We start from the raw sequence: 15,523 nt of genomic DNA, 5'->3' as shown, positions 1-15,523 counted from the left end.
GTACTGGGAGGGGGACACAGGATCCAGGATGTTATATGACAAAGGGGCACTCACTGCCCAGCCAGCATCTGCTTCCTGGCCTCGGGTCTCCATGAGACTCAGGAGGGTCCCCGCCCCTGCTCCCACCCACAGCACCAGCCAGGGCACAGCTTTCACTCACCAGGAAGTCCTCCTGGCAGTACACTTTCTCACCCACGTTGTAGAATGCCTTCCCACGAAGTCGTCTCCCTGCAAGGATGAGGGTAGAGAAGGGGGTCCCTGGACCACTGGAACCAGGGATGATGCCTCTGCTGCCATTTCTCAGCACCCTCCTCCAATAGATGAGAAATGGACTTCAGACAAATTTTTAAATTTCCCTCTAATGTTATGTTATTACCATTACACTAATTAATAGTTTTTAAAAATTAAGAATATGTTGTTGACAAAACTGTCACAAGAAGTTGTCATACAAATATATGAAGACCTGTTTATCAAATGTAAATTGAAGTTCTGATAATTTTAAAAAACATCTGCTTTAAGTTCAGTTGAATTCAGAGCAGACTTCGCAGAATGAATTTCTTAATCTAAAAACATTAGAACTACAACTCTCACCAGGTAAAGGAGCCTAATATATATTAAAAAAAAAAAGGTATCCTTTATTGCAAGGATGCCAGGATAGTTCAACATTCACAAATCAGTGTGATATATCATATTAACAAAATAAAGGATAAAAATCCTGTGATCATCTCAATAGATACAGAAAAAGCATCTGATGGAATTTAATATCCTTTCATAACAAGAACTCCCAATAAAATGGGTACAGAGGGAACATACCTCAACATAATAAAGGACATATATAAGAAGCCCATGCTAATGTCATATACAATGGTGAAAAGTAAAAAGTTTTTCTCTAGGATCAAAAACAAGACAAGGATGTCCACTTCTACCACTTTAATTCAACACATTATTGGAAGTCCTAGCCCGGGCAATTAGGCAAGAAAAAGAAAGAAAAGGCATCCAAATTGGAAAGGACAAAGTAAGACTATCACTATTTGCAGATGAAACATACAGAAAATCCTAAAGACTCCATCAAAAACTGTTAGAATAAATGAATTCAGTAAAGTTGCAGAATACAAAATCAATACATAACAATGTGTTGTTTGTGTTGCTTTAACTAATAATGAACTATCAGGAAGAGAAAATAAGAAAACAGTCCACTTATAATTGTATCAAAAAGAACAAAATATCTAGGAATAAATTTAACCAAGGAGGTAAAAGACCTGTATACTGAAAACTATAAGATATTAATAAAAGAAACTGAAGAAGACACAAACAAATGGAAAGATATTCTATGCTCATGGATTGCAAGATCAGTATTATTAAAATGTCCATACTACCCAAAGCAATCTATCAATTCAATACAATCCCTGTCAAAATTCCAATGGTATTTTCCACAGAAATAGAACAAATAATCCTAAAACTTATATGGAAACACGAAAGATCCCAAATAGCCAAAGCAACCTTGAGAAAAAAGAACAGAGCTAGAAGTATCATGCTCCCTGATTTCAAAGTGTATTACAAAGCTGTAGTAATTAAAAAGTATGCTATTGGCATAAAAACAGACAGTGATCAATGAACCAGAATAGCAAGCCCAGAAATAAACACACATATATATAGTCGATCAATTTACAACAAAGGACCTCACGTCCGTTAGAATGGCTATTATCAATAAGACAAGAAATAATAAGTGTTGGTTAATATGTAGAAAAAAGGGAACTCTTATACACTGTTGGTGGGAATATAATGTAAATTGGTACAACCACTGTGGAAAACAATATGGAGGTTCCTCAAAAAATTAAAAATAGAACTAACATATGATCCAGCAATTCCCCTTCTGGGAATGTATCTAAAGAAAATGAAAACTAATTCAAAAAGCTATCTGCATCTCTATGTTCACTACAGCATTATTTATAATAAGTAAGATATGAACACAATCTAAGTATCCACTGATGGATGCAACGGATAAAGAAATTGTCACACACACACACAATGGAATATCATTATTCAGCCATGACAAAGAATGAAAATGAAATCTTGTCATTTGCAACAACACGGGTGCACCTGGAAGGTATTATATACTAAGTGAGATTAAGTCAGACAAAGAAACACAAATACACTATGACCTCTCTTATACAGGGAATCTTTAAAACACACACACACACACACACACACACACACACACACACAAGAACATAGATACAGAGAAAAGTTTGGCTGTTCCAAGATGCAGGGGGTTAGGGATGAGAAAAATGAGTGATGTGGTATTTTTTTAGTTTAAATAAATTGAAAAAAAAAAAAAAAACTTTAAAAGAAAAAGGCACACTTGTCAAATCCAAACTACAGCCCCAGCAGACCTGCCAGCAGCTATGAGAAGCATTCCCATATGATGAGATGACAACCCCTAACCAGGAACAAGAGGGAACTTCCTCCCCCTGATGAAGCACATCCAGGAAAGCCCCACAGCTAACATCAGACGTTAACAGTTAATTTTTTTTCCACTTTTACCCTTAGGATTCAACAGTATACTAAAAGTGCTAGATAGTGAACTCTCCTTTTTGAATCTGAACTCTGGAGTTACAGTTCTGTGGTGTAGGGGAGGGGTTAGGGATTTTCTTTTTTGTCTGTTTTTGCATTAGGATGCTCTGGTCTGCCTTTTCTGACAGGGACATAAAGTGCTAGATGCTCTTGTTGACTTCCAGCAAATGGGATGGGGGAAACATAGCAGTTCTAGGTAAATTCCTTTATAATAATGGTTTGATTTTTTATTTCAAGAGAAGCTTCTTTTCCAAAGGATGCTTTTTCCTTTTTGCCCATTATCCTTATCATTTGCTATAGATGGCTTATTTTGCATTCCTGCTGATGATGTTGCAAGTCTGTTTCATCTAGTGAACTGAAAATTATTGCTTAAAAAAAAAAGTCTTTAAACACAGATGACAATTTTGTTATATAGAAAATCATAAGAAATATACAAAAAAAACATACTAAAACTAATCAGTATTTTTAGCAAAGTTGTGGTAAAGGTGGTCAGTATATGGAAACCAAAAATATTTTTATAATCTAGCAGCAAGTAATTGGAAAATAAACGTACAATTTTAAAAATACATTTATAATAGCATCTGAAGAAAAACCATAAAATACTAAGGAATAAGTTTAATGAAAGATGTGTCTGATTTGACTCAGAAAAACCAAAGCTTGCTGGAAAAAACTGTAAAAGAGCTAATAAATAGATATACCACTGTTGGAAGACAGTTCTCCATTGGACCAATTCCATTCTTAACACATCTTTCAAACACAGGGCTGGCAGCTTTCATTCTGGATTATCTTTCCAAGGATATCTGTGGAGCAAACTGCTTAGAAGATAGAGACAGCATCTCCCTCTGAAGCAGAGGGCAAGTCTGTTTGCTGTGCAATCTATTAAAGATAATGGGCTTCTCTGGGAGAAGAATCTGACAGGTTTGCTGGCAGCCCATTATAAAATCCTGGGGATCCCTAAGCTCAGGGTTCCTCAGCCATGACATACAGACCCACTGCACATGCAGCGCACACCTGGTATCCACATCACCACTGTGGGACTAAGGAGAGCACACAGAACCAATGCAAACGTGACGCTCACACTGCCTGCAGTACCGTGAGTGTCTGCCCCAGGAGGGTCGTGTCCAGCCAGCACCCATGAAACACTGGCAGGCTAACTTGTCAGCTTGCACATGGGGAAAAATCTCAGACCCTGCACAGTTCCTGACAACCATCTTCATGCTTCAAATGTTCTCATTCTGATTCTGTCCCAATTGATCTGCACATTCAGTGCCACCCAATCAAGTTCCCAGCACTCTTTCTTTTGTGTAAACTGATTTCCAATGTCTTAATTTATATAGAAATACAGAGAACCTAGAATAGCCAAAATAATCTTGAAAAAGATCAACAAAACAAGACGACTAACATTATCTATTTTAAGATTTACAGAAGTCAAGACAGTGTAATATTCTGGTAAGGAGAGACAAAAAGATCAGTGGAACAGAATGGAATCCAAAAACAGACCCATAAATATTTCAAGAAACATGCAAGTGGGAAAGCAAAAGTCTTTCCAGCACATGGTGCTGAAACAACCAGACAGTCATATGGGAAAAAACAAAAAAAAAAGACTCAATTCCTTACCTCATACCACACAGAAGATGAAACAGTCATCAACCTAAACATAAAAATGAGAGACCTAAAACTTCTAGAAAAAAACAAAGGAGACTATCTTCATGACTTAAAGGGAGACAGAAAAATTTAAGTCACAAAAATAATAACCATAAAACAAACAAACAAAAAAACCCTGAAGAAAATATTCACAAAACATCTAAAAAGAAATTTTACCATACATATTCCTAGAACTAAACTAAACAATAAAAGACAACTCCCAATTTAAAAACTGAGCCAAAGAGGGACTTCCCTGGCAGCCCAGTGGTTGAAACGCCAAGCTTCTAGTGAAGGGGTTGCAGATTCAATCCCTGGGTGGGGAACTAAGATCCTATATGGTACACGGCAAGGCCAAAATTTTAAAAACAAAAAGGGAGTAAAAACAAAATTAAAAATTATTTAAAAAAAAAAACAGGGCAAAAGACTTGAATAGACTTCACAAAAGAAGAAAAAAATGGCCAAGAAACAGGAAAAAAAGATGCTTAAACCTCATTAGTTCTCAGGGAAATATATATTAAAACCACAGTGAGCTACCACTTCACACCCATTAGAACGGCTAAAATTAAACAGACTAAAGTACCAGCTGTTGGCTAATATGTAGAATGACCCAACTCTCTTACATTTCGAGTAGGAGTTTAAAATGATACAGCCCCTTTGGAAAATAGTTTGGCAGTCTCTTCTGAAATGAAACATACACTTAGCCTACGACCCAGAAATTCCATTCCCTGGAATTTACCCAAGAGAAATGAAAACATTTGTCCACAAATGACCTGTACTAGAATGTTCATAGCACAACCTAGTATCTACCAACAGTTAAATGGAAAAACAAAGTGTGGTATATATTCATACAACAGAATCTTAGTGACACAAAGGAGGGAACTCCTCATACATATAACAACATGGATTTAAAACAAAAATGCTCAGCAAAAATAGGGGGGGACCACTGTAAAAAAAGAAAGAAAATAGTACCTATTAACTGCATTTAAATGAAGTTCTAGAACAGACAAAACTAATGTATGGTGGTAGAAATTAGAACACTGGTTGAAAGGATGTGATGGGGGAATCATATGGAGATCAACTGGAGAAAAGGGAAGACAGAAGTTTCTTGCGGTTTTTTTTCCTGTATCTTTGTTAGGGGTGTAAGTTGTATAAATGTACATACTTATGCAAAATCTTTGAACTATATACTTAAGATCTGTTTGCTAAGCAATATGTAAATTGTACTCAATTAAAAATGAAAACAAAGATAAACCGAGTATATCTTGTGCCAAAGTAAAGAAGTGTTCAAAGAACAAAGTGGGTACATGTCAAAAGGACATAGGAGCCAGTGGGAAGGGACTTCTCTGGCCAAATTTGAGACGATTTGTGCATCAAAAGAATAATGATGGTACTGCAATACGTTATATGAATACAAATCCATAAGTAATAAAAATTCTCAGAAAATACATATTTGCCCCTGCTCATACATTTTCAAACATTCCTTAAGTTTTCTGGAAAACATCTTATAATTTAGAACTGTATCAACTTTATTGGGGAATTATTCCCTCATAAAATTTGTCCTGTTGGTTAAGTGGGGAAAAAAAATTCCCTAGGAGAATGCACCTTCAACACACACCTCAATGAATTCCTACAGACAGACTTCCACAATCACAAACTAGAAAACTCTGGTGGTCCAGTGTTTAAAATTGCACTTTCACTACCTAGGGCCCAAGTTCAATCCCTGGTGGGGTACTAAGATCCCAAAAGCAGAGAGGTGCAGCCAAAAAGGAAAAAAATAATGAAGCAAGAATAGGTGAGGAAAAGAATTTACAACACATATAACCAACAAAAAACTTTTACCCAAGATGCATAAAGAACTCCTAGAAATCATTAAGAAAAAGTCAAACAACCCAATTTAAAAATGGGCAAAAAGGGGCTTCCTTGGTTGCTGAGTGGTAAAGAATCCACTTCCCAATGCAGGAGACAGGGGTTTGACCCCTGGTCCAGGAAAATCCAACACAGCATGGAGCAATTAAGCCTGGGCACCGCAGCTACTGAGCCTGTGCTCTATAGCCCCAGAGCCGCAGCTGCTGAACCCACGTGTCCTAGAGCCTGTGCTCCGCAACAAGAGAAGCCACTGCAATGAGAAGCCACGCAGCACAGTGACAAGTAGCCTGCACTTGCCGCAACTAGAGAAAGCCCACGCAGCAGTGAAAACCCAGTACGGCCAGAAATTAATTAATTAATTGTTTATAAAATGGGTCAAAGACTCAACAGGTACTTTACACAGAAAGGCATTCAAATGACCGACAAATACATGAAAGAGTATATGAGTCATCAGTATTCATCAGAGAAATTCAAAGTAAAATCACATCAACGTATCACTCCAGTATGGCAGAAACCAACACAACTTTGAAAAGCAATCATCCTCCAAGTAAAAAATTAATTAAAAAAGAGAAAGATATCACCCTACCTCTACCAGAATGGCTAAAAAGACAATGCCAAGTGTTTGCAGGAATAAGGAAAAACTGGAATTCTCATATACTGCCCGTGGGATTATAAATGGGTTTGTATCCTGTGGTAACCACCCACACATACTAAAGCTACACACAGCTGACAAGAAAGTTCACTGATCTAGACTCCGGATTCTGGAAGACAGATCTGAAGAAATGAAACAACGCAGCAAAGGGAGAGGAGACATGGATAATATGAAGGAGTGGCTAAGAGAAAAGTAGAACAGAATGACAAAGACTAATATTTCTAATTTGAATTTTATAAGTAAATAATAGAAACAATGGGAAAGAAGGAAATTTTTGAAAACAGCTAAGACTGTTCTCATATTGACAGTTTTCAGATTCAGGAGTCAAAATGAATCCCAGACAAATAAAACTCATACCTATACCCATCAAACTATAAAAAGAACACTTTAAATTATCTGTACTTTTTTCCTAATTGATATGTCAAATATTTTAAATACTCTGGAAAATGATCCTTGGAAGTCATGATTGTGGCAGTATATGGTTTGTTTTCCCACATGCTTCACAGTCAGTCTTTTTTTAACAAATCCAGTTTTTTAACTCGAATGTAGCCAAATTTGTCAATCCCTTCTTCTTAAGTTTGGTGATTTTTGTAAGTGGGAAAAAAAAAAAAAAAACACTTTCTTAACCAAAATATTGATAGAGGTAATTTTCTATATTTATTTCTAAAATTATCATGTTTTTCTTTACACATTTTGGTATTTGATCCACTTGGGTTTAATTTCATTATTTTATATGGATAACCACTTTGCCCAGAACCATCTGCAATGCCATCTCTACCATCAATTAAGTTTTCACACAGACGTGGGTCTGTTTCTAAAGCCTCCACTCTGTTCCAGTGGTCTATTTGTCTGTCCTTGCCCCAGTACTACAGGAAATTACTAACACAACTATTCAGTATATATTGACACCTGGTAGTAGAAGCTTGCCCAACTTACTCTCTGTGAAGATCATCTTGACTATTCTTAGCCTTTTGCTCTTGTATTTAAATTATAGAATTAGCCTGGCAAATTCATGAAAACCTGCTTAAGTGGAATTACAATGCATTGTAGATCAATTTTTAAAAACTGGCATTGAATATACCCATGTTCAATAGTACATGAATATGGATATATTCATAAATATTTACATGAATATGGTATATTTATTTTTCTCATCTTAGTGCAATGACTAGGACTTTCAGTACAATGCTGAACAGAAGATATGATTGTAGGCTTTGTCCTTTCCTCTTTTAACGGTCCATTTTTCTTATATTTCACCACTGAGTATGATATTTGCATAGATTTTTAGTAACCAACTCTCACCAGGTTGAGAAAGTTCCTTTTTATTTCTAACTTGCTAAAATCTGAATGTCAGGAATTTCCCTGGTGATCCAGTGGTTAAGAATCTGCCTTGCAACGCAGGGGACGTGGGTTCAATCCCTGATAGGGGAACTAAGATCTCACATGCCACAGAGCAACTAAGCCCTCGAACCACAACTACATAGTCCACGCACTGCCAACGAAAGATCCTGCTGCTGCAACTGAAACCTGAGACAGTCAAAATAAAACAAATATACAAACTTTTAAAAAAAACTGAATGTCAGGGATTCCCAGGTGGCTCAGTGGTAAAGAATCCACCTGCCAATGCAGGAGACATGGGTTCTGTCCCTGATCCAGGAAGATCCCACACGCCAAGAAGCAATTAAGCCCGTGTACCACAACTATTAAGCCTGTGCTCTAGAGCCCAGGAGCCACAACTACTGAAGCCCATGTGCCCTAGAGCCTGTGCTCCACAGTAAGAGAAGCCTCCGCAAGGAGAAGCCCACGCTGCAACTAGAGTAGCCCCCACTTGCCGCAAGGAGAGCAACCACGCAGCAGTGAAACCCAGCACAACCAAAAATAAATAAACAAAAATTATTTTTTAAAATGTGAATGTCAGATTTTACTACCTCTTGCTCTACTCCTATTGAGACGATCATAAAGTTTTTCTTTAATTTGTTAATGAGGTGAGTTACATTAATGAGTTTTCTACTGTATACTGTATAACAATACTCAAGTATTCTTCAGATAAGCTCAACTTGGTCGTAATATATTATCTTGATTCATACACTGCTGAATTTAATTCAAGAGGGGAAAAAAAGGAGTAAATAAAATAAATAGTACAAGAAAAAATTCCCAGAACTGAAGGGCAAGTCTCCAGTCTAATGGGACTCTGTGTGTGCGCCCAGCACAACCAATGGCACAAAGCCTACACCAAACATAAATAAAGTATCCAAAGCTCAGTTGCTGCACCGCACAATTCCAAGGGCACCATTCCTGTTGCATCTACGTAAATGGCACTCCCTGGAACTGTGCAGTTCATGGCCCTTTCCAGAAGCTATTAGAGCCAGAGCAGTGACAGCCATCTTCCTGAGACTCTCAAAAGGAAAAAACAGATCACACACACAAAAATAAGACTCAGAATGGCATCAAAATTTAGGAGCCATGGCTTCTGGAAGATAAATCTACAACTTCAAAATGCTTAGGGAGGGACTTCCATGGTGGTCCAGTGGTGAAGACCCCACACTTCCACCGCAGGGGGCCATGGACTCCACTCCTGGTGGAGGAATTAAGATCCCACATGTCATGTGGGGCAGCCCAAAGGAAAAACAAAAACAAAAAAACACGCTGAACAAAATGCTTAGTGAAAATTATTTCCAGTTTGGAAGCCTATTCTTGGTCAACTATTAATTGTGAGGGTAGAATAAAGGCATTTTAGACACACCAGAATTTGGAAAATGTACCTCCCACATGCCCTTTTTTAGAGAACTAAAGCAAAACGCTGGACACTCTTTGGGTGGTTTCAGAGCTTCGAGTCTTCCCTACTTATCCAAGTTGTCTTCAGTATCCAGCCTTACCTCAGGCAGCTTGCTGTGTTTAAGGGAAACTTGAATTCACCCCCCTTATGCACGGGTGGGCCTGATTAGTATAAAGCTAATTCTTCTTCCCTTATATTGGTTCCCATTCTCAGGCACGTAAAGTCAAATCACAGCACTCCCCCCAGCCACAGGGATTGGTTCAGGAATCCATGTGTGAGATGATCTGGCCAGGGACATGCAAGAAGATTGTTGCTAGGTGTTCTCTGGAAAAGAAGTGTCTCTACCCCAAAAACATGACCAGAAGAAATGCCCACTCTTTCTTCAGACCAGTGGTGTGGCAATGGAAGTCTCAAGCTGCCTCAGACATTTCATAAGAGAAGTTGCCCTAAGGATAAAGCCAAGCACGAGCGAAACCCAGACAAGCTTTTCTTAGGACCTGAGCCTCTAGATCCTTCCCAGCCTAAAGCCAGTCCTATCTCTGGGCTCCCAGTTCACTGAGTTAAGATACTGTAAAGTAAAAAAAAGAAAATCATACAAGCTTATTTTCAGATGCAGACACATCTTGATTACTCAAATGAAGGAGACACATAGAATATACCAAAGAATGGATAATTCTCAAGCCATTTATAAAGTAACACAATGATGGATAAAAATGATAAGACATGAACTCTTGGTTAATTAAAAATTTTGCTTAATAAAAAATAAAAAAAAAACCTGTTTGTTTTTTTTTTTTTTAAAAAGAAATACTCTTAAGAGTTCAAGCCTCCTCAGCAGTTTCCCTGTTACCTGCAGCTGAAAGCTTTATGGAGACTGTGAATTCAATCCAAAGTGTATACATGGGAACATGAAGGAACAGAATGAACACTCCACAGGGGTTCAGAGGACTGCTGGCTCAGACTACAGAGAGGCCAGGGACTCCCAAGAGGGGAACTCAAAAGAATGCCTGCTACAATGGAACATCTGGGGTGGGTGGGGAAAGAACTGAAGATAAAAGCCAAGACAATGCAAGGAGAAAAAAAAGTTTAAAGAAGAAAAAACTCCAGGAAAAGTAAATGACTACAGAACAAAGGAGATATAATCACAGTGCAATTCTTAGCTCTGCAGTAAATAATATTTATAAAGTCACATAATATAGTAATATAAACCTGGTTTATTGATAGCCTGGTGGGCTGCCGTCTATGGGGTCGCACAGAGTCGGACACGACTGAAGTGACTTAGCAGTAGCAGTAGCAGTATGATGACTATACTGAGAAGATGGGAAGAGAGAAGGGGGAACAGTCAGTATAAGAACACCCCCTATTCTGAGGGCTTCCCTGGTGGCTCAGTGGTAAAGAATCCACCTGCCAATGCAGGAGACACAGGTTCGATCTCTGATCCAGAAAGATCCCACATGCCACAGAGCAACTAAGCCTGTGCCCTAGAGCCTGGGAGTTGCTACTACTGAAGCCCACACGCCCTAGAGCTCAAGCTCCACAACAAGAGAAGTCATCGCCATGAGAAGTCTGCACACTGCAACCAGACAGCAGCCCCTGCTTGCTCAACTGGAGATAAGCCCATGCAGCAACAAAGACCCAGCACAGCCAAAACTAAAGAAACATATAAAATTATAAAAAAAGAATCTATTCCTCATTGACGACAGCAAACTCAAGTAAAACATGGTTAAAAAACCCAAGTAAATCATTTCTAAAACTGATACATCAAGAAACAGCAGTGTACACTGTTAGAACATGGAGGTTTCTACTAGAAGAAGTTGCTAAAAAATACCAAGTGAAAGATACCAGGGGTAGGAAGATAAGTGGTTTTTTGCTATTGCAAACATTGCTTCTCAGGACTATTTGACTTAAGACTAGGCACATATTACACTTTCATAATATAAAATACTAAAATGTTTTGTGTAAATAAATAAAAGGTGTCTGCTCAGGGGCAAAGTATGAAAGAACAATAAGAACATCAAGAATGTAGATTTATTAGGTTGGTTGGATTATAGTTACTTTTTATAACTTTGTTTAAGTTAAATGATGTTTATATTTTATACCATGTGTAAAATCAGGACAAAAATTAAACTTTAGGGAAAAAAATACTAGCCCCGTATATAGGCAGGCAGAAGGCACATCACTGGCTCCACAAGCCCCACCCAGGCAGCTAGGAGACATCAGTACACTGCTCAGGACAGAGGTTCCAAAGCCAAGGCTCAGGGACTTCCCCGGTGGTCCAGTGGTTAAGACTTCCCCTTCCACCACAGGAGATGTGGGTTCGATCCCTGGTTGGGAGCCAAGATCTCACATGCATTGCGGCCAAAAAAAAACAAAACAGAAGCAATATTGTAACAAATTCAATAAAGACTTTAAAAACTGTCCACATCAAAAAAAAAAAAAAATCTTAGGACGTTGCTGGTGGTCCAATGGTTAAGAATCTGCCTTCCAATGCAGAGGACTCAAGTTCGATCCCTGCTCTGGGAACTAAGATCCCACATGCCTTGGGGCAACTAAGCCCATGTGCTGCAACTTCTGAGCCTGCTGCTCTGGAGCCCACAAGGCACAACAAAGAGAAGCGCACGCACCACATGCACCTCAGCAAAGAGCCCACCCACCACAACGAAGACCCCACACGCTACAACTGAGAACTGAAGCAGCAAAAAATAAACAGTTAAAAAAAAAAGACAAAAACAAGGGTTAGAGGGGCAGCTTTTCCCTATGACCAGCAAAAGGCTCTTCCCTGGCCCCACATATCCCCCTCCCAGGAGCCTAGGGCCCTCAAACAGACCAAGCCAGAAGGAAAGGCATCATGACTCAGCCTCCTCCACACTCCAGCCTGGGCCAGAGCTGGGTGATCCATCTGCCTGGAGCTTAGGCACAAGGGGGTTCACAGTGCAAGACGGATGGAAACAGAGATGTTACCTACCACAGGAGTTACAGGTGAAGCAATCAGTATGATACAGGCTCCCCATCGCCTGGCATGCCTGCCTTGCTCCATAGATGCCAAGCCCACACTTGATGCAAATGCCTATGGAAGAAGAGGCAGGAAAGAGCAGCGGTTAGCACCATGACTGTGGACTTGAACAGCTATGCATCTGACTCCCAGTCCCAGTGCTGCCCAGTCATATGATCTTGGGCAAGGGAAATTCCAGAGTCCTCCGTGGCTCCATTACTAGTGGCTAACATGGGGATAGTAAGGGTACCATCAGGGCTTCCCTGGTGGCTCAGATGGTAAAGAATCTGCCTGCAATCCAGGAGACCCAATCAATCCCTGGGTCTGGAAGATCCCCTGGAGAAGGGAATGGCTACCCACTCCAGCATTCTTGCCTGGAAAATTCCATGGACAGAGGAACCTAGCAGGCTACAGTCCATGGGGTCACATAGGGTCAGACATGGCTGAGCAACACACACACACACACACACACACACACACACACACACACAAAGGTACCACTACTTAGGCTTTGCTGCTGTTGTCTGAGATTCATACAGTTTAGCAGCGCACCTGGCAAGTCACAGCTAAGTGACACTGTCTGTGCCATCAAAATTATAAGGACACATTTACGACTAGAAAGTTGTTCTAAGCCCCTTCATCTTGACCTGCTATCAGACTGGGGGAAATTCCTTTCTGCTGTCTATGAACCAAAAAGAATGAAGAGCACACAGACACAAAAAGGGCAGAGCCCTGACCCTCCCAGCCACACCTCCCTCACTGAACGATAATGTCAGTTTAATCTCTTGTTCAGTCCACACCTGGATACTGATGCCCCACATAGTTTAGGTGCCAGAGATCCTGCGAGGCACCAAATTCCCGCCCCCAAGGAGCCTGTGGAGGGAGACAGACAACAACAGGTAAGTCACATCCCAGGTGGAAAAAAGTGCTTTGGAGGAAAAGAAGGCTGATTAAGAGTATGTCTGGGGGCACCTCCCTGGCGGTCCAGTGGTTGGGACTTCACCTTCCAGTGCGGGGGGGTGTGGATTTGATTCCTAGTGGGGGAGCTAAGATCCCACATGCTTTGCACCAAAAAAGTAAACATAAACAAAAAATAAAACAGAAGCAACACTGTAAAAATTTAATAAAGACTTTGAAAATGGTCACATTAAAAGAAAAAATATATATATATATCTAGGGACTTCCCTGACTGTCCAGTGGTTAAGACTGCACTTCTTATGCAGGGGGCACAGGTTTGATCCTCAGTCGATGAACTAAGATCCTACATGTCTCGCAGTGTGGCCAAAACAAACAGGAATATGTCTGAGTGTGTGATTTTTAAAGTTTAAAGAGGGTGTCAGACAAGGCCCTAGTGATAAGGTGATATCTGAGCAAAGGTTTAAAGGAAAAACTGGAGGAAAGCTGCTCTGCAGGGAAAACTAGGTGGACTTGGGGACCACTCCAGTGTGGGTTGCTAAGCAGGCAAGGGAGGGATGGTAAAGAGAAGGGTGACCAGCAGTGCCAGGGCGAAGGCCAGCATGAGCTTCAGGGACTCTCTGGCCAGCCCACCTGGAGACCTGGAAGGAAGGTGGCCAACCCAGACACCAGAGCTTCTCTCTCAGACTCACCCAAGGTCTCCCAGGCCATAAAGGGCCTAAGATGGGCCCCCTGGATCCTAAGTCCTCTGGCAGTTTCAGGACACACTGCCCTCACCCCTCCCCCCCTGCTTTTCATCACATCTCTCTGCTTAACATTTAGCATGGTTGAGCCTCTCCCACCTCTTTCAGATGAAGAAACCTCCATCAGCATTTACGACTAGAAAGTTCTCCCTCTCCCTTCAGTCAAGAAAGCAAGCTCAGTCCACACCCCCTCATTTCCTAACGGTGAGCTCTATGGACTTCCTCTTCTGATCTTGCCAGAGGGGGCCTCCCCTCCTCTCAGGTCCCCAGGATATGACCTACACCTGCCTGGCTTTCTGGTTCTTCTCTCTTCCCAACTCTACTGGGCATTCCCTTGCTCCATCCTGGACCTCCCATGCCTAAGTCTCCCCAGGAAAGGGCCAGTCAGTGCAGATGCTCTCAAACCAGGCAGGAATGTAAAAGTAGCTATGAGGCCCCAGGTGAATGGAGGAGAGAGCCATGGCCGGGGGAGGTCACAGCCATTGGCTCCACTGATGGCTACCAGGTGGGAAGGCAGGGCCAGCCCTGCTAGACAGTCTGATTTTTCCAGAAAAGCTAGAAATCTGGATTTATATATGAAAACTTTCCATGCAGAAATAAATCATCAACTTTCATGTTTTGAGAATTTGGAAGCCAAACACACCACGTCTGCAGGTCTCCACACGTGGCTTTACCCCGTCTTCCCGGGGAAGTCCCATCTGCTCCCAACTGCTCACTCCTGCCGAGGCTCCTGGCACTCTGCCCAGCCCAGATTCCTTTCCCGAGCCACCGATCCACCTCCCAGACCACCGCAGGCCCAGAACAGAGTTCTGGGTTCCTGGTCAGGAAACGGCACTTTTGTGTAGCCAGGTTTAGGGAAGTATCCAGATCTACCCTGTCTTTCTCACCTCCAACTCTGAATCCAGTTTCTGTTTTCCCTACTATAGACTTCATTCCCTCCCCTTGCTCCCACTGGTCTGATTCAGCATCATCAATTCTCATTCCACTTGCTGTTTCGACAGTCTCCTTATAGCATCCCATCCTGGCCCCCAATAATCCACCTCCAAAACTGCAGCCAGACTTACCTTTCTAGAGTGAAAATGACCCACCCTCACACCTTCATTCTTGTCAATCAACTCTGAAAACCTGACCTTGTTTTTGTCTAAGTTACCAAAATATACAGTGAAAGGGACAGAAGTCAGCTGCCCCTGGAAAGCAGAACAGAAGGATGGGCAAGAGGAGAAATTACAATCTTATTATTATTCTTTGCTTTTTGGTTCTGTTTTGATTTTTTTTATTAATATGAGCTTGCACCACTTTAATAAAAATACACTGAGGACAGAGGCAGGCTGTTCAGGGACTAAAAGAGGGAGCTGACCAAGGCT

The 15,523-nt window shown here is 40.8% G+C and overlaps 1 protein-coding gene across 3 annotated transcripts in view; it reads right to left on the bottom strand.

Moving 5' to 3' along the window:
• Positions 1-15,523, bottom strand: part of WTIP (Wilms tumor 1 interacting protein) — a 30,475-nt gene that overhangs the window by 12,037 nt on the left and 2,915 nt on the right. For 2 of the 3 annotated variants that reach the window (XM_010848956.1, XM_010848958.1), the window contains exons 2-4: positions 13,302-13,374; positions 12,475-12,576; positions 161-228 (exon numbers count right to left, since the gene is read on the bottom strand). In XM_010848956.1, coding sequence (XP_010847258.1) covers positions 161-228; positions 12,475-12,520 — 114 coding nt within the window. In that variant the 5' untranslated portion in view covers positions 12,521-12,576; positions 13,302-13,374. The remainder of the gene's footprint in view (positions 1-160; positions 229-12,474; positions 12,577-13,301; positions 13,375-15,523) is intronic. The other variant, XM_010848957.1, reaches the window with a different exon arrangement.

Source organism: Bison bison, unplaced genomic scaffold, assembly GCF_000754665.1.
Source record: "Bison bison bison isolate TAMUID 2011002044 unplaced genomic scaffold, Bison_UMD1.0 scf7180017864280, whole genome shotgun sequence".
In the NCBI taxonomy this organism is placed as follows: domain Eukaryota; kingdom Metazoa; phylum Chordata; class Mammalia; order Artiodactyla; family Bovidae; genus Bison; species Bison bison.
Note: the sequence above shows the minus strand (reverse complement) of the source record. Positions and strands in the feature narration are given on the sequence as shown.